This window comes from Quercus lobata, chromosome 11, assembly GCF_001633185.2.
Source record: "Quercus lobata isolate SW786 chromosome 11, ValleyOak3.0 Primary Assembly, whole genome shotgun sequence".
Lineage (NCBI taxonomy): Eukaryota > Viridiplantae > Streptophyta > Magnoliopsida > Fagales > Fagaceae > Quercus > Quercus lobata.
The window spans coordinates 3,678,017-3,697,886 of record NC_044914.1 but is presented as its reverse complement, the minus strand read 5'-3'; the positions used below and the strand labels follow the sequence as shown (position 1 = coordinate 3,697,886).

Below are 19,870 nucleotides of genomic sequence, written 5' to 3'. Positions count from 1 at the left end.
CAAACAATATCACTTATAGAGCGTGGGTTTGAAAGGCTAGATCTTGGTCACCGGACGGTAGTTCGGGTTGGTTCCGGTTAGTGAATCTCGTCCGAGGAGTTTGGGGAGCTCTATGCTCTTCTTATTCTCCTTGTTTTTAGGACACCATGGCTGGGAGGACGGGTTGTCCCCCCCCCCCTTCTCACATTGCCTCTCTTATCCTTTTATACGGGCGTTTACCCTCTTACCAGCGTCCACGTGTGAGCTCAATTTCCTAGGATTTAAAACTTGTCCTGTCAGCTCATACCTAGAGTGGTTGGGGGAAGGTTACAAAAGCTGAAGAGTATGGTCCTGTCAGGTACAGAATGCTTTATTGCAGTACTGGCAGCCTTTTACCTGTGCTGTTTCCGCACTTTGATCACTCTTCCTTTTAGGGGCATTTATGGCATGCCGAGCAGGAGCTCGTCTTCGGCCATTTCCTTAGGCCGTCCTCGACTCTCATGGTGCGTCCTCGGCCCTGTATCTCCTCGGCGCAGGTCTTGGGCCTTAACATGAAATGGGCTGGGGTCACAAACTCTCTGGCCCCACAATAGCCCCTCAAAATCCTGCTGTCCGACCTCTTGGTCAGAGAGGAGGGTTTTGGTGATGCCACGTCTTTATTGCGGTCTGCTTAGATCTGCCCTTCATCAATGCGGGTGTCTCTTCATCTATCTACGAAACACGCCAGACTACGAGACATTCCTCTGAATTCATTCATGATGCGCTCCTGCCGTTTCAGTGTTCGAGACGCATCTTTAATGATTTCCCTTTACGAGACCATTTAAATCCGACGGTTATTGACGGCGTGGGGAAGTGAAATGGGTATATTCTCGTTTACAAATTTTCTTGGAAATTTGGATAGATTAAATGCCTCCTGTTTTGCCCTTCATATAAGAAGAAAGGCAAAAGGTTACTTCTCTTACATAGAGACCTTTTAATCCTTTTAAAGTCTGAAACCCTTAGCCTCCCCCAGAGTTTCCCTTATCCGCTTGCTTACACCTTGAATTGTGATACGTCCGAGATAGGAGCGGGAATGAAGAGACCATACCCTTCCCAGAAATGCCATGTTCTTCTGAAACTCAAAATGGCTCGGTCAGGGCAGGGATGGCAGAGACTCAAGATACCTCTTATCCTCCATTCAGCCAAAATCCGAAACAGGGGCTCGTCGCATCAAATTTTTGGTGCGACTGAGCTGGGGTCACTCATTATCAGTACCAGCCGCTCTCTTATGAGCATAGCTAACATGACACCAGTGTGTTAGGAGTCAAGACTGACGCAAGGACAAAGTATCCCTGCTTCTTCCTCTCTTCCTTCACTGGTGCCTCTTTTTGCCTCCCCTTCTTCTTCTTTCCCATCACCTGATCCATCCTGGTGCTTTTCCTTCTTCCTCTTCTTCTCCTCTTCCACCAAGGGAGGTCCTCCTCTCAATATGGGTGCTACTGGGGCAGAATTTGGAAAGACTTCGGAGCAGAGATTAAAAAGACTTCTGGCTGTTTGTTTGTTTTGTTTTTTTTTGTTTATTGTTTTTGCAATTCGTTTTCTGTATAGGCTTGTTTAAGCCCTTCATTGTACGCTGTAATACCTCTTTATATTAATAAAAGTCAACATTGCTTTATTTTGTATATTCTACCTCTTCTTTCTGAAATTGTTATGCCGTGAATAGACGTACTACCATATGACTTCTTTTTTTATTTTTATATTTTGAACGATGCTTAGAGCCGAAATTCCAGTTAATAAAAAGACCTTGCTATGTGCTTATTGAAACTATCCGGCATAATAATGCCGATTTGAACAAATGATACTTAGGGCAGAAACCCTTACTAAGAAAAAAGAAAAAGATATTATGATGAGCTTATTAGAGCTGTCTGGTATAATAACGCCGACCTGAGAAAACAATACTTAGGGCCGAAATCCCTTACCAAGAAAAAAGATGTTATTATGAACTTATTGGAGTTATCGTGTACAATAAGACCGACCTGAAAATGGGTTGTATACCCCAAACTTGAACGAGATGATGGCTGAATGCTCAGTGCCGTGTAGGAAGTAATCATCCAAGGATATATAACCCAAAATGAACAGCCCCTGCGGGTCTCTGAGTAATAGGGCGTTTCGCCATCTTCCTAATGCCCTTCATAGCCTTAGCCTTTTCTGGTACTTGGTCCGAAGACTGAGCGACTTAGAATTCTCCTTAAGTAGCTGACTTTTCTATAGGTTTGAGTCCGAGGACCATGCAATACGTTGGTTCTGTCCAAAACTTGATTTTTTAAGTAGTTGGTTTTCCCATAGGTTTGAGTCCAAGGACTATGCAATACCTTGGTTCTGTCCAAAACTTGATTTTTTAAGTAGTTGGTTTCCCCATAGGTTTGAGTCCGAGGACCATGCAATACCTTGGTTCTGTCCAAAACTTGATCTTTTAAGTAGTTGGTTTCCCCATAGGTTTGAGTCCGAGGACCATGCAATACCTTGGTTCTGTCCAAAACTTGATCTTTTAAGTGGTTGATTTCCCCATAGGTTTGAGTCCGAGGACCATGCAATACCTTGGTTCTGTCCAAAACTTGATCTTTTAAGTAGTTGGTTTCCCCATAGGTTTGAGTCCGAGGACCATGCAATACCTTGGTTCTGTCTAAAACTTGATCTTTTAAGAAGTTGGTTTCCCCATAGGTTTGAGTCCGAGGACCATGCAATACCTTGGTTCTGTCCAAAACTTGATCTTTTAAGAAGTTGGTTTTCCCATAGGTTTGAGTCCGAGGACCATGCAATATCTTGGTTCTGTCCAAAACCTGATTTTTTAAGTAGTTGGTTTCCTCATAGGTTTGAGTCCGAGGACCATGCAATACCTTGGTTCTGTCCAAAACTTGATTTTTTAAGTAGTTGGTTTCCCCATAGGTTTGAGTCCGAGGACCATGCAATACCTTGGTTCTGTCCAAAACTTGATCTTTTAAGTAGTTGGGGGACTTAACCCCTCGCTTATGGCATGGGACCTTGGTTTAGGGAGATTATCTCCTCTGCCAAGCCCCTAGAACCATCCGTGCTGCCAACGCTGCGAAGCGCAACCCATAGTGAAGAAACGTAGCCCCTAGTGGAACTTTACGCTATAACACTACAACCGGCTGTTGGAAATGACAAGGGGACTGTCTCAACTTACCGCCTGTGCCAACACACAAGCCTTTCCCACAGACGGCGCCAATTGTAAGGACTCAATTTGTAACGACCCAAAATGATGTTGGGTTCGCACGTAAAAAGGCCCAAACAATATCACTTATAGAGCGTGGGTTTGAAATGCTAGATCTTGGTCACCGGACGGTAGTTCGGGTTGGTTCCGGTTAGTGAATCTCGTCCGAGGAGTCTGAGGAGCTCTATGCTCTTCTTATTCTCCTTGTTTCTAGGACACCATGGCTGGGAGGACGGGTTGTCCCCCCCCCCCCCCTTCTCACACTGCCTCTCTTATCCTTATATACGGGCGTTTACCCTCTTACTAGCGTCCACATGTGAGCTCAATTTCCTAGGATTTAAGACTTGTCCTGTCAGCCCATACCTAGAGTGGTTGGGGGAAGGTTGCAAAAGCTGAAGAGTATGGTCCTGGCAGGTGCGGAATGCTTTATTGCAGTACTGGCAGCCTTTTACCTGTGCTGTTTCCGCACTTTGATCACTCTTCCTTTTAGGGGCATTTATGGCATGCCGAGCAGGAGCTCGTCCTCGGCCATTTCCTTAGGCCATCCTCAACTCTCATGGTGCGTCCTCGGTCCTGTATCTCCTCGGCGCAGGCCTTGGGCCTTAACATGAAATGGGCTGGAGTCACAAACTCTCTGGCCCCACAGCAGTATTACAGGATTTTGAGCTTAATAATGCATTTATGGAATGAATATTTGTATCAAAATCTAAGGTTTAAATTCTGTAAAATCAGAGAATGTAGTTAAGGGATGCCATTTGCCCAAGGTAAATAGGCATAACCACAATTCGTCCCCAGCTCTATACTCAACTATAATTTTTGTTTAGAGACTAGATATCTAAGAAAACCTGGCAACACACATCTCCACCAAATTTTAAAATATTAAAAAAAAAAAAAAAAAAAAAAAAAAACAATGGATGTGGCAACTTAAATTTTGGGCTAAAATATTGTTTTCGTTCATAAACTTCACCAAAAAATTACCAAAAAATTTGTTTTCTGTTTAACATCATTCTTTTTATGTTAGTCACCTTATGTCTTACATGGCTTAATAGAGTGCAAAATTAGTATCTTACTCGGACCAAATTATTTTATTTAAAAAATTCAGGACAGGTTGTACAAAGTTATTGACACATGTGGATTAAATAATAATTTAGTGGTACTAAATTACCCATCATTGAGACCAAACTATGTAAGTCTGGCATTAGAGATGTGCATGCGTTAGGGCTTAGAACCCAAATTCCATACGCCCAACGGCAGTGAACGAAGAGGAGATAGCAAGCTTAAAGGAATTGGAGACTTTCATTTACCAAATTCAAGTGGGGATGGCTGCAAACGCACAATTCTTATTGGCAAAGAAGTAATTTTAGGAGAGTGCAATTTAAGAAGAGGAGATGAGTTCTTAGTGCTACCGAAAGACGTGCAATTCCTTGAAATTAATAGATATAACGATTTATGAAGTTTGTGCGGTTTGAAGAAAGTATTTTATGGGACACTCTCTCCATGTCAATAACCTATTTGGTGAGCCTTTCCAATTAAAATAGGACACGTTTACCACCTTAAAGTACCATAATACTCTCACAAATTTCAATAGCCCGGCCAGCTCCTTTAAGTTTTATTTATTTGAGTTTTTCAAATTTCAAAATACTCTCTCTCTTCCAGTTCCAGCTGATGGTCTCTCTTGACACCATTAGAAACAAAACTTTTACAGTCAAAGACAGAAGCACATTTAGGAATAAGAGATAAAAAGGTTGCATTAAAGCTCCTTTCAAAAGTACCATGACTGTGGAAAAAATGAAGCACTCACATACCGTCTTCTTTTACAATATCCCAACATGCCTGGAAAAATGCCAATCATGATGATCGATGATCCATGGAAAATTTGCAATGCAAACAAAAACCACTTCTATGCACAAAAGTAAAAACAAATACTTAGTATTATTTACTGCATAATATGTTTCTTTGAACCGTTACTCCCAGTATTATTCCTTCATATTATGAAAATACTAAAGAATCAAAAGAGAATGAAGGGCCAGTCTTCACCATTGTACTAAGACCATCACTATCACTCACATCTACCACAATTTGTCAGCTTCTATGCATCAAGAAACAAGTGCAAGTGCAAAACCTTCACTGGTTTAAGTTCCAGCAATGTTGCAGATATAGTAAATGACAGGTGGTTCAGTTTTAACTACAATGTAGTAAATGATAGGTTGTTTAGTTTTACTTAGGTAATCTGTTTGTTTTTCTGTTATAGTCCTGCTACTTGTATATAAGAGAACAATGTTGTAACAGTCAGAAGCTAATGCAAAAATCCATCACTCATATCCAGACTTCATTGTTGAGATCCTCTGCTTCATTTCATTCCAATTTTAGCAATGTCCCATATGTGCTTGGCATATTCTTGATTGATTTGTCACCGCTAAATTTGTATGAACCCACTGTATTCAAGATTGACATTCTTGTCCATCTCTAAGCAAACGTCAGTAACAGATAGTAGGCACAAATTATCATAAAACCAAATTAGAATGATTAATTAAAAAGTCCTTACAGAAGTAAAGACATATAAAGCATCAAGTATAGAAAAACTTATACAAACGTTTGTTGCATTTATGATATTATCAGAAGCAATGTGAATAACCAGCATTAATTTTTAGTGAATATTTCACAATTGTATCATAAGAAACAAATTTAGTTGAATATGCTTAATGGATGATTCACTAGAGAATTTGACAAGCATGGAAGCCTGAAACTTCTGGAGATGGAAGCAAATACCTATCCAAAAGAGGCCAGTGAAAGTTACATAGACACAACACAGGCATGCAAGCAAAAGATGCCTTTGTATGCTATTCAGGTTCTCTGTTATATTTACCAAAGGCCATTTTATCATTGAACAGAGCATATCCCAAAATCAGAATAGGAACCTTTTAGGACTAAGGCATAGATTTCAGATTAATTTAAGGAAAAGAAAAAATTACACAAATTCTAATCTTTGTACACGAGTGTATCACACAGTGAATAAAAGGAAAAGTAAGCCAGTTGCTATCTAATGATTCAACTACAAGCTTTATGCTGACAATTTTTTCAGCACAAAACATTTCAAATCTATGAAGTTAACAAGAAAATGAACCTTGTGCTAAAGCAGTGGATGGAGCATGTAGATATAATTTCTTGTTTTTCAATCACTCCTATCTCAACTGTAATTTTCCTAAGAAATCATCTAGAGGGGACCAATCCAATTCAACATAACCATACTTCTTGAATTTTTCTTACTTTCTCATCTGATGCTGAAACTTTTCACTTCTTTTATTTTCTTGAATTTTCTCAGCTACCAAAGAAAGCCTAAATTCACCAAGAGTAACATTAAATGTGAAACAAAACAATGCCTTATATAGAATTTTTAACACTGTTGGAGACAAAACTTTTACGGTCAATGCCATGGGTGTCGGAAGCAAAATTTTTCTCTCCAAATTGTTTGATCTGAAAACAACTAAAGAAGCAAAGATTGAAATTTACACAAAAGAAGCCCACCCTAACACCATCAAGAACCCTCAAAGTAAAAATTGAGTCCCCATCATGCCAGCTGGACTCACTTGATCAGCATCAACGAAGTTTAGAACAATATGCTTAAAGGGGCATCCACATCATAAAACATGTTAGTTTATTAAACACTATATATTCTATGCATTCTTTTTGTGAGAGAGAGAGAGAATTTCACCATTAAATAAGTATTTCTAATCTTAATTCCATTAATGTTTCAAATGAAAGATGCAAAAAAAAACTACTGCTGCTGATCAATTAAGAGGCTATTGGAAACTTCATTACCTCCTTGTGATTACAAAGCTTATTTTTTAAGTCTAGACTGCTTTTAACAGTGATTTTCATTGTCTCTAAGACTTTTGCTTCCTTCAGGATATGTTCAACAAGTTCCATGTCATGCTTTGCAAATTCTCTATAAAGATGGGTTGTAAGGTTTGATGAGAGACACTCAGGAACACCCAATGACTTCTTCAAGTGACTGTCACATTCAAAACAATTAAATCCACATCGGTGTGTCAATTCAAAAGATAGTGTTTGTATCTTTGGGGCCCGATAAGGCAATAGTTGTACTGCATCCACACATTATAGACCCAAAAAACTACAAGGAAGACAAATTATGAAACATGGGAACATCATCATAATTAGAAGCATGTTCGAGGATTTTCTGCAACACAACATAAAAATCACATTTTCACAAAGTCACAACTCACTCAAAACAAGATTGAGCTTGAGCTCTTGCACGCCGTTCAGAATGGCATTTTGGACACATTTGTAAATGAAGGATTGAGGAAAACAATGGATGAACAGCTTGTGAAGACAAATCATAGGAAAATCAAGGGGCTGACCTATAATCAACCACGCATTGTAAATAAGTATTGGCTAAATTTGGGTTTTTTGATAAATTTATTAAACTTATTCAACACTCTATTTACATTAATTTGTCTGCCTCCTCTCCTTACTGCTCTCACATTGGCTAAGTTTGGGCATTTTGATTTTGTCGAGCAGAAGAGAGGTGATGTAGAAAAGCCAACAGAGACTTTCCTAGAGCAGAAAAACTGCCAGAAGTTAGCGTGCATGAAATTTAAGAAATAGAAAAGCACTAGTAGAAATCATTGGTGACAATGATGAAATTGCGTGAAATTTGGTGACATGATGGAAACGATGCTAGGATAATAAATTGTAACCATTGACCATGATCGAAGCCACTTTTTGGGCAAATATAGAAAAGCTTATACAGATGTCTGTTGCATTTATAATTGTAAGGACGCGATTCGTGGCGGACCGTAACAGTGTCGGGTTCGCGCGTGAAAAGGCCCCTAACAATATCATTTGTAGAGCGTGGGTTTGGAAGGCTAGGCCTTGGTTGACAGGCGGTGGGCTTTTCGTGGTGTACATACAAGTTTCGGTTTTCCTTCACCCCTGGAGTCTTTCTCCTGGAGGTGGGTTGGGAGGCTCTGGTTTCTGGCCATTTTTCCCAACCCCTTTTTTAGGTTACTTCTTTTTCCTTTTATATTCGCCTGCGTTCATTGTCCTTCGTCCACGTATAGGGTCAATTTTTCCAAAATTGATACTTGTCCCATCAGTCCATATTCAAAGTCGTTGGGGGTGGTTGTAAAAGTCAAAAACTGCAGCTCTGTCAGGTTCAGAGCATTGAATGGCAGCAAGAGCAGCTTTCCCTGGATATTTTAGATCTTTTGTCCTGGTTTCGGTCCGATACCGTTTCTGCCCTCCTTTCAAGGGGGGGGAACTTTGGGTCTGCCGAGGACTGAGCCGTCCTCGGCGATGTCCATAGGCTATTTGGTCGAGTTTGGGCCATAGCCCTCCTCGGCTTGGGCCTCCGGATTTTCCCCAGGTAGATGGGCCCGGCCCGTAAATCTTTTGGGCCCCACAATAGCCCCTCAAAACCCGGCTATCCAACCTCTTGGTTGGAAAGGGGGGTTTTGGTGATGCCAAACCTCTTCCTACGGCCCAATCAGTTTGGCCTTTTAATGATGCTGGCGGCTTCTCATCTGTCCAAGAAACGCGTCGGTCTATGAGGTAGCCTTTTGATTTCGCGCTTGATGCGCTCTTACCGCTTGGGTATCCCAAAACGTGCTTTTAATAATCACTATTCACGAGATTACTTTAATTCGACGGTTTATTTTGATGGGGTGGAGAAGTGGAACCGGCGTGTTTGGGTTCGCTGATTCCTTCGGAGATCTGAACCTATTAAATGCCCTTCTCTCCGCCCTCTGTATAAATAGGACAGGAGGAGGTTATTGTTTTTACCAAAAATCTCTTTTCATCCCCCTGTGACTCTGGAATACTTAGTCTCCCTTAGGATTCGGTTTACTCGCTGGTTTATACACCTAATCGTAAAATACTTTACCATAACAATAAGGGATGCAAAAGCCCCACCCCTCCCAAAAACGCCACGTTCCGATAAAACTTATCATGGCTCGATCGGGACAAGGATGGCGAAGACTCAAAATCAACCTCATCCTTCTTTCAGTCAAAATTCGAAGCAGGGACTCGTCACGTCAAACTTTCGACGTGACTGAGTCGAGAACACCCAAGATCGTTACCATCCGGCTCCTCACGAGCGTACCTAATATGGCACCGGCGTGTTAGGAGTCAGGGCTGAGACAGGGGCTAAGTGCTTCTTTTTCTCCCTCTTTTGCTCCTTGGTGCCCTCCTCCGCCTTCTTCTTATAGTCTTCCCAACACCAGTTCCGCCCTGGTGCTGTTTCTTTTCTATCTTTTGTTCCTCCCTTTGTCTCTTCATTTCTCTCTCCTCTTCTCCTCCTTCTTTACTCATGTCCTCCATCTTCTTTATTCATTTTCTTTTTTAAAGTGAGTCCCTCTCTCAGTATGAGCATCAATGAGGCAGAGATTGGAGAAACTTTGAAGACGAGTTTAAAAGACGCTTGACAGTTTACTTTTCTGTACTACAGATGTAATGGTTGCTTAGGCAGTTTACATTTTGTATAGGCTCGTCTGAGCCCCTTTTTGTATGTTGTAATGATTTTTTTATATTAATAAAAATTGTTGTCTACCTTATTTCGCATGTTATGTCTCTATGTTTTCATAAATTTGCAAGCACTGCTCGGCACAATAATATAGCATCTAAACCAATGACGACTAAGACCAAAATATTTGATAATAGAATGATGTCGCCATAGCTTTAATAGGAGTGCCTGGCACAATAAGGCCGACCCGTAAAAAATAGTACTCACCCGGAACTAGCCGAGGAAAGAACCGAAGGCTTGATGCCGTGTGAGAAATAGCCGTCCGAGGACATATCCCCTGCCAAATGAATAGCCCTCTTATACGACTAAATGCTGGGGCGTTCCACCCCCTTCCTTACACCTTTATTGGCCTTAACATTTTATGGCGTTTAAGCCGTGGATGAAGTGACCTAACATTTTTACCAAGTAACCTTTCTTATGAGAGTCAAACCTTTTCTTATCCAAGTATTTGGTTTTCCCATAGGCTTGAGTCCGAGGACCATGCAAGGCCTTGGTTCTGTCCAATAACTTGTAATTTTTTGTAATTTTTCGTGCTTGGCTTCCCCATAGGCTTGAGTCCGAGGACCATACAAGGCCTTGGTTCTGCCCAAAAACTTGTAATTTTTTACAATTTTTCGTACTTGGTTTCCCCATAGGCTTGAGTCCGAGGACCATACAAGGCCTTTGTTATGTCCCCGGGCCCATATGCCGAACGGGCCTGGGCCGCGAATTTACTGGGCCCACAAATTAAGAGGTGTTTCCCTAACCTTTGATCACGCGGTACCTTTTGGCGTCCCAGCGTTCGAGGTGCACCTTCTCGAGACTCCTTTAACCTCAGGGTTGCAGACGACGTTGGAAGTCGAGCCAGAGACGTTTTGTCTGTAGCGTTCCTTGGGACGCTGCGCGAATTAAATGCCACCACCTTATCTTTTAACATAAATAGGAGAGAAAGTTGCTCTATCCACACACAACTCTTTCAGATTCCTCCCCTAGTTCATCATGCTTGAGGCAGGGCTTGGGAAAAAGGAGCTCCCTCCGCCACAAAGGCGCCATGTCTCTCCGAGACTCAGAGTAGGGAGGTACGGGCCAAGGAGGTGCAAGTTCAAGGGAGCATTCCATTTCGTCATAGGGGAGAGGGTCTTTTTCCCTCTTCTAGTCAAAATCCGAAGCAGGTTCTGGTCATGCCCGATTTTTGGTATGTCAGAAAAAGGGATTTCCACCATCAGCACTGTCTACTTTGTGGCAGGCAGATTTTTGCGGGGGCTCCCCAACTTCCGGCTCCCTGCACCTTTTCTGTAGATGGTGTTAGCCTGAGGTCAGGTTCTTTTGCTGCCTGAGTTACGGGCGTGCAAAAGCATGGAGGAATGGTTTCCTTAGACAATAACTCGGCGCAGTAGCCAACCTCTCCTCTGAGCTGTCCCCACGGCCTTCTCTCCACTCGCTTGTATTTTCCTTTACTTATGCAGTCAGCTTTAGTGTAAGCTTGTTTCAGCTTTTCATTGTACACTGTACTGTTCCTTTGTCTTAATAAAATATGTGTCTACTTCTCCATACACATCTTTCTTCTCCATAACAACTACTTTATGCATGAACATTAAATGCAAGCCTACCCTTAAGGATATTCCAGGCAGAAAAAATGCTTTAACACAGGTTCCTACTAATTTAAACTCACAAATATTATCAAGTACAGCAATGGTAACTTCCAATAAGTTAAATTCTTGGAACTAACCGGGATAAGCGCTGAGTACTACGTGATGCATGCTAGACCAATGTCCGAGAACGATAACCTCTAAATAATTCGTCTAAAAGGGTAACTAGGTAGCGAGGGACTTTGGTTGTGCTTTTGGGGTAATATGTTGCACCGTATCGCACCAACCCCTTTGATACTGGGGGTCCGAGAGTAGGCCGAGGAATCCGCGCAATCAAGGTATTAACCCGTCTGCTAACGCGGAGTTCTCTTCGGAGGGATTTCGAGGTTTACAGGCCATAGTTTTTTCTTTAAATAGTTGATTCCTCATCCAAGTAGTTGGTTTCCCCTGAGGCTTGGGTCCGAGGACCATGCAATGCCTTGGTTCTGTCCAAAACCTAGTTTTCATTACATCCAAGTAGTTGGTTTCCCCTGAGGCTTGGGTCCGAGGACCATGCAATGCCTTGGTTCTGTCCAAAACCTAGTTTTCCACATCCAGGTAGTTGGTTTCCCCTGAGGCTTGGTCCAGGTAGTTGGTTTCCCCTGAGGACCTAGTTTCCACATCCAGGTAGTTGGTTTCCCTGAGGCTTGGGTCTGACCTGCAATGTTCTGTCCAAAACTAGCCACATCCAGGTAGTTGGTTTCCCTGAGGCTTGGTCTGAGGACCATGCAATGCCTTGTTCTGTCCAAAACCTAGTTTTCATTACATCCAGGTAGTTGGTTTCCCCTGAGGCTTGGGTCTGAGGACCATACAATGCCTTGGTTCTGTCCAAAACCTAGTTTTCCACATCCAGGTAGTTGGTTTCCCCTGAGGCTTGGGTCCGAGGACCATGCAATGCCTTGGTTCTGTCCAAAACCTAGTTTTCATTACATCCAGGTAGTTGGTTTCCCCTGAGGCTTGGGTCCGAGGACCATACAATGCCTTGGTTCTGTCCAAAACCTAGTTTTCCACATCCAGGTAGTTGGTTTCCCCTGAGGCTTGGGTCTGAGGACCATGCAATGCCTTGGTTCTGTCCAAAACCTAGTTTTCATTACATCCAGGTAGTTGGTTTCCCCTGAGGCTTGGGTCTGAGGACCATGCATGCCTTGGTTCTGTCCAAAACCTAGTTTTCCAGGTAGTTGGTTTCCCCTGAGGCTTGGGTCTGAGGACCATGCAATGCCTTGGTTCTGTCCAAAACCTAGTTTTCACATCCAGGTAGTTGGTTTCCCCTGAGGCTTGGGTCTGAGGACCATGCAATGCCTTGGTTCTGTCCAAAACCTAGTTTTCATTACATCCAGGTAGTTGGTTTCCCCTGAGGCTTGGGTCTCCCCTGAGGCTTGGGTCTGAGGACCATGCAATGCCTTGGTTCTGTCCAAAACCTAGTTTTCTCTTTGTGCGGGATCTTGGCCTTAGGGGAGTTAGCTCCTCAGCCAAGCCCCTAGAGTTTATCCATACAGTTAACGTTACAAAGTGCCTAGTTTGCTCTTTATGGGGGACCTTGGCCTTAAGGGAGTTAGCTTCTCAACCAAGCCCCTAATCAAGAAACGTAGTTCCTAACGGAACTTTATACTAGAATTTTATAACTAACGGTTAGATATAACGAAGAAACTCTACCGACCCACTTCCTATACCAACACACAAGCCCTTCCCACAGACGGCGCCAATTGTAAGGACGCGTTTCGTGGCGGACCGTAACAGTGTCGGGTTCGCGCGTGAAAAGGCCCCTAACAATATCATTTGTAGAGCGTGGGTTTGGAAGGCTAGGCCTTGGTTGACAGGCGGTGGGCTTTTCGTGGTGTACATACAAGTTTCGGTTTTCCTTCACCCCTGGAGTCTTTCTCCTGGAGGTGGGTTGGGAGGCTCTGGTTTCTGGCCATTTTTCCCAACCCCTTTTTTAGGTTACTTCTTTTTCCTTTTATATTCGCCTGCGTTCATTGTCCTTCGTCCACGTATAGGGTCAATTTTTCCAAAATTGATACTTGTCCCATCAGTCCATATTCAAAGTCGTTGGGGGTGGTTGTAAAAGTCAAAAACTGCAGCTCTGTCAGGTTCAGAGCATTGAATGGCAGCAAGAGCAGCTTTCCCTGGATATTTTAGATCTTTTGTCCTAGTTTCGGTCCGATACCGTTTCTGCCCTCCTTTCAGGGGGGGGAACTTTGGGTCTGCCGAGGACTGAGCCGTCCTCGGCGATGTCCATAGGCTATTTGGTCGAGTTTGGGCCATAGCCCTCCTCGGCTTGGGCCTCCGGATTTTCCCCAGGTAGATGGGCCCGGCCCGTAAATCTTTTGGGCCCCACAATAATATTATCAGAAGCATTGTGAATAACCAGCATTAATTTTCAGTGAATATACCACAATTTTATCATATGAAACAATTTTAGTTGAATATGCTTGATGGATGAGTGACATGAGAATTTGTAAAGCAAGGATGCCCTGAAAATTCTGGAGATGGAAGCAAATACATATCCAAATGAATCCAGTGAAAGTTACATAGACACAAGATATGCACACAAGCATAAATGCCTTTGTATGCTATTCAGGTTCTCTGTATTATTTACCAACTGGCATTTTATCATTGAAAAGAGCATATCCCAAAATCAGAATAAGAACCTTTCAGGACTAATACTAATGTAAGCCAGTTGCTATTTAATAATTCAACTACAAGCTTTATGCTGACATTTTTTTAAACACAACGAACACCATTTATGAATAAACTTCGACTTTAAATCTATGAAAATAAGTTAACAAGAACATGAACCTTAAGCTAAAGCAGTGGATGAAGCATGTAGGTTTAATTTCTTCTTGTCTTATCACTCCTATCTAATCCGTAATTTTCCTAAGAAATCATCTAGAGGGGGCCAATTGAATTCAACATAACCTATATTTCCTGAATTTTTTGTACTTTCTCATCTGATGCTGAAACTTTTCACTTCTTTTATTTTCTTGCATTTTCTCAGCTACCACAGAAAGCCTAAAATCACCAAGAGTAGTATTAACTGTGAAACAAAACAATGCCTTATCTAATTTTTTTTTCCACATTTGACACCATTAGAAAAAAAACTTTTGCACTCAAAGAGAAGATGCCGTGGGCTTGGGAAGCTAAATTTTTCTCTCCAAACTGCTCAAACGGAAAACAACTAAAGAAGTATAGATTAAAACCTACAGAAAAGAAACCCTTCTACCACCATCAAGAACCCTTGGAGCAAAATTGAGTCCCCAGGACTCACTTTAGCATTAACATAGTTCAGAACAATATGTTGAATGGAGCATCCACGTTATATAAGATGTTATTGGATATAGCAAGCACCATATATATTGTATGCAATGTTTTCCAGAACAATAGGTTGAATGGAGCATCCACGTTATATAAGATGTTATTGGATATAGCAAGCACCATATATATTGTATGCAATGTTTTCCAAAAGAAAATACAAGGGAACTTCACATTTAAACAAATAATTCTAATCTTTTTTTGATAAGTAAAAAGAGAGAGAGAGAGAACTTCACAATTAAACAAATAATTCTAATCTTTTATTTTTTGATAAGTAAAAAGAGATTCAAAAAAATATTTCTAATCTTGAATTTATTAAAGTTTCAAATGAAGGATGCAAAGAACAATGGCCATTCCCATAACACTTCTGCTTCTGGGCAATTAAGATAGAGATAGAGAGAGTAAAGATGGAAGTATCTTTAGTCAAATACAATTTGACAAGTTTGAGATGTCCTTGGGAACTTCATTATCTCCTCGTGAATACGAAGCTTCTCCTTTGAGTCTAGATCACTGTTGAAAGTGATTTTCATTGTCTTTAATACTTTTGATTCCTTCAGGATTTGTTCAACAAGTTCCATGGCATGCCCTGAAAATCCTCTATAATGACAAGTTGTAAGGTGTGATGACAGACATTCAGGAACATCTAATGGCTTCTTCAAGGGAATGTCAACTGAAAAACTACGAATGCAACACCGGTAATTCAATTCAAAGATGAGTGTTTGTAGCTTTGGAGCTCGACAAAGCAATAGTTGTACTGCATTCCACGGAGACCACATAGCCCACAAGTCACCATAAAACTTCAAGGAAGACAAATTATGAAACATGGGAATGTCATAATGATTATCAGACGACGAGTGTTCAAGGATGTACTGCAGGACAACACAACGAAAGTCATAATTAATGATAGAGAGTTAGAGCATGAAAAAAAAATAACTTGCTCCTTACCTTTGCTGTTCCTATCCACAATTCCATGGATCTAATGTTACAGAGTGGTCCCATGAAGTTAGTCAATTTCAACATCCAGTCTAGATAATAACATCTACGAATATCAAGGACTGATTTAAACAAGTTGGGGAGATTTTCAGAAACAACATCATTGTCCAAATCGCCTTTGAAATTAAAGTACTTGAGAGCCGGGGTGTTTATGTTGAGTTTGAATGACCAGCGTAAAAAAGAGCAATCCAAAACTAATATTTTCAGCGTAGGTACGAATACAAGGATATTGAACTTCTTGTCTGCTTCCTTGTCCAAAAAATCCAAATCAGAGTCACCAACTTTGATCCTCAAATCTTGGAGCAGCGGGCAGGCGGCGAGGAGTGTGGAGAGAGAGTTGTGGTTCGCATAGTAAACATGTGAAATTTGTAGAGTCTTGAGACTTGGGAACATTGAAGAAGAGGAAGAAGCAGAGTCAGGAGGATTGAGAAGAAAGTGGCCCCTCAATTTCAAAACCACTAATGTTGTACAGAAGAAGACACTAGCGGGCAACTCCTTAGTTTGATTATCAAGGTCGAAAACAAGGTCGAGCTCTTGCACGCCACGCAGGATGGCGGCTTGGACACATTTGTCAACGAAGGATGGACGAGGACAATCGATGCACAGCTTGCAAAGGGTGGAGGGGTTTCTGGGCAATAAAATATCATCCAAGATCGAAGTTCTGATACTATAAAGTGTGGGCTTGTCCAAGTGAAGAACAGGGACGAGAGTCCAGAGAGACCTCCACCTGCTCGACAAAATGCTTGTGAGAATGGCGTGTTTGGTTGGGAGAAAAGAGAGGATATGGGCGAGCATACAGTCTGGTAGACTGCTGATAATGTCAGAGTGCTCTTCCTCTTCCGTTTCTCTCCTTTCCTTCCTCATGCTTTCAATCTGCCAAGCCAAGCAGAGCCAAGGTCTGAATCTCTGATTTTCGGCGTGCGGCGTGCGTTTTGCTTTTCTCTCCTCTGCTTCTTCATATGCTTTCTACGGTTTTAGGTTTGTTTTATTTTGTGTTTTTTGTTTTTTAAATTTTAAAATCTAGTTGTATTAAAAAAAAACAAAAATTTGGCTTCTTTATATATTATCTTTTAATTGATATCTAAAGTAAAAGAAAAATATTCTTTTTCCTATATTGATTTTGTACGATTTTAGTTTCTCTTTTTAATTGGTTTTCTTTTTCTAATAATCAACTTTGTATATTGATGCTCTAAGGATATGTTTTGCAATTTTATTAGGCTATAGAGATGGAAAATTCGAAGGAAAATTTCGAAAATAATATATATTCAATATTAATTTTCTAAATTGATGGTATTTAAAAGTTTTTTTTTAAGAATCTAATATATATATATATATATATATATATGTGGGGCCCAAAATATTTACGGGCCGGGCCCATCTACCTGGGGAAAATCCGAAGGCCCAAGCCGAGGAGGGCTATGGCCCAAACTCGACCAAATAGCCTATGGACATCGCCGATGACGGCTCAGTCCTCGGCAGACCCAAAGTTCCCCCCCAGAAAGGAGGGCAGAAACGGTATAGGACCGAAACCAGGACAAAAGATCTAAAATATCCAGGGAAAGCTGCTCTCACTGCCATTCAATGCTCTGAACCCGACAGAGCTGCAGTTTTTGACTTTTACAACCACCCCCAGCGACTTTGAATATGGACTGATGGGACAAGTATCAATTTTGGAAAGATTGACCCTATACGTGGACGAAGGACAATGAACGCAGGCTAATATAAAAGGAAAAAGAAGTAACCTAAAAAAGGGGTTGGGAAAAATGGCCAGAAACCAGAGCCTCCCAACCCACCTCTAGGAGAAAGACTCCAGGGGTGAAGGAAAACCGAAACCTGTATGTACACCACGAACAGCCCACCGCCTGTCAACCAAGGCCTAGCCTTCCAAACCCACGCTCTACAAATGATATTGTTAGGGGCCTTTTCACGCGCGAACCCGACACTGTTACGGTCCGCCACGAAACGCGTCCTTACAATTGGCGCCGTCTGTGGGGAAGGCTTGTGTGTTGGTATAGGAAGTGGGTCGGTAGAGTTTCTTCGTTATATCTAACCGTTAGTTATAAAATTCTAGTATAAAGTTCCGTTAGGAACTACGTTTCTTGATTAGGGGCTTGGTTGAGAAGCTAACTCCCTTAAGGCCAAGGTCCCCCATCAAGAGCAAACTAGGCACTTTGTAACGTTAACTGTATGGATGAACTCTAGGGGCTTGGCTGAGGAGCAAACTCCCCTAAGGCCAAGATCCCGCACAAAGAGAAAACTAGGTTTTGGACAGAACCAAGGCATTGTATGGTCCTCAGACCCAAGCCTCAGGGGAAACCAACTACCTGGATGTAATGAAAACTAGGTTTTGGACAGAACCAAGGCATTGCATAGTCCACCGGACTCAAGCCTCAGGGGAAACCAACTACCTGGATGTAATGAAAACTAGGTTTTGAACAGAACCAAGGCATTGTATGGTCCTCAGACCCAAGCCTCAGGGGAAACCAACTACCTGGATGTAATGAAAACTAGGTTTTGGATAGAACCAAGGCATTGCATAGTCCACCGGACTCAAGCCTCAGGGGAAACCAACTACCTGGATGTAATGAAAACTAGGTTTTGGACAGAACCAAGGCATTGCATGGTCCTCGGACCCAAGCCTCAGGGAAACCAACTACCGGGGAAACCAACTACCTGGATGTGGAAAACTAGGTTTTTGGACAGAACCAAGGCATTGCATGGTCCCGGACCCAAGCCTCGGGGAAACCAACTACCTGGATGTGGAAAACTAGGTTTTTGGACAGAACCAAGGCATTGCATGTCCTCGGACCCAAGGCCTCAGGGGAAACCAACTACCTGGATGTGAAAACTAGGTTTGGACAGAACCAAGGCATTGCAATGGTCCTCGGACCAAGCCTCAGGGGAAACCAACTACCTGGATGTGGAAAACTAGGTTTTGGACAGAACCAAGGTATTGCATGGTCCTCTGACCCAAGCCCTCAGGGGAAACCAACTACCTGGATGTGGAAAACTAGGTGACAGAACCAAGGTATTGCAGGTCTCGGACCCAAGCCTCAGGGGAAACCACTCCTGGATGTGAAACTAGGTTTGGACAGAACCAAGGTATTGCATGGTCCTCGGACCAAGCCTCAGGGAAACCAACTACCTGGATGTGGAAAACTAGGTTTTGGACAGAACCAAGGCATGCATGGTCCTCGGACCCAAGCCTCAGGGGAAACCAACTACCTGGATGTGGAAAACTAGGTTTTGGACAGAACCAAGGCATTGCATGGTCCTCGGACCCAAGCCTCAGGGGAAACCAACTACCTGGATGTGGAAAACTAGGTTTTGGACAGAACCAAGGCATTGCATGGTCCTCGGACCCAAGCCTCAGGGGAAACCAACTACCTGGATGTGGAAAACTAGGTTTTGGACAGAACCAAGGCATTGCATGGTCCTCGGACCCAAGCCTCAGGGGAAACCAACTACTTGGATGTAATGAAAACTAGGTTTTGGACAGAACCAAGGCATTGCATGGTCCTCGGACCCAAGCCTCAGGGGAAACCAACTACTTGGATGAGGAATCAACTATTTAAAGAAAAAACTATGGCCTGTAAACCTCGAAATCCCTCCGAAGAGAACTCCGCGTTAGCAGATGGGTTAATACCTTGATTGCGCAGATTCCTCGGCCTACCCTCGGACCCCCAGTATCAAAGGGGTTGGTGCGATACGGTGCAACATATTACCCCAAAAGCACAACCAAAGTCCCTCGCTACCTAGTTACCCTTTCAGACGAATTATTTAGAGGTTATCGTTCTCGGACATTGGTCTAGCATGCATCATGTAGTACTCAGCGCTTATCCCGGTTAGTTCCAAGAATTTAACTTATTGGAAGTTACCATTGCTGTACTTGATAATATTTGTGAGTTTAAATTAGTAGGAACCTGTGTTAAAGCATTTTTTCTGCCTGGAATATCCTTAAGGGTAGGCTTGCATTTAATGTTCATGCATAAAGTAGTTGTTATGGAGAAGAAAGATATGTATGGAGAAGTAGACACATATTTTATTAAGACAAAGGAACAGTACAGTGTACAATGAAAAGCTGAAACAAGCTTGCACTAAAGCTGACTGCATAAGTAAAGGAAAATACAAGCGAGTGGAGAGAAGGCCGTGGGGACAGCTCAGAGGAGAGGTTGGCTACTGCGCCGAGTTATTGTCTAAGGAAACCATTCCCCCATGCTTTTGCACGCC

The 19,870-nt window shown here is 42.3% G+C and overlaps 1 protein-coding gene across 1 annotated transcript; it reads right to left on the bottom strand.

Moving 5' to 3' along the window:
• Positions 1 to 14,958: 14,958 nt before the first annotated feature.
• On the bottom strand, positions 14,959 to 16,603 carry LOC115968998 (F-box/LRR-repeat protein At4g14103-like). The gene is made up of 2 exons (XM_031088553.1): positions 15,593 to 16,603; positions 14,959 to 15,516 (listed from the first exon to the last, which is right to left on the bottom strand). The coding sequence occupies exons 1-2, from the start codon at positions 16,502 to 16,504 to the stop codon at positions 15,067 to 15,069; spliced, it is 1,362 nt and encodes a 453-aa protein (XP_030944413.1). The 5' UTR covers positions 16,505 to 16,603; the 3' UTR covers positions 14,959 to 15,066.
• Positions 16,604 to 19,870: the final 3,267 nt, after the last annotated feature.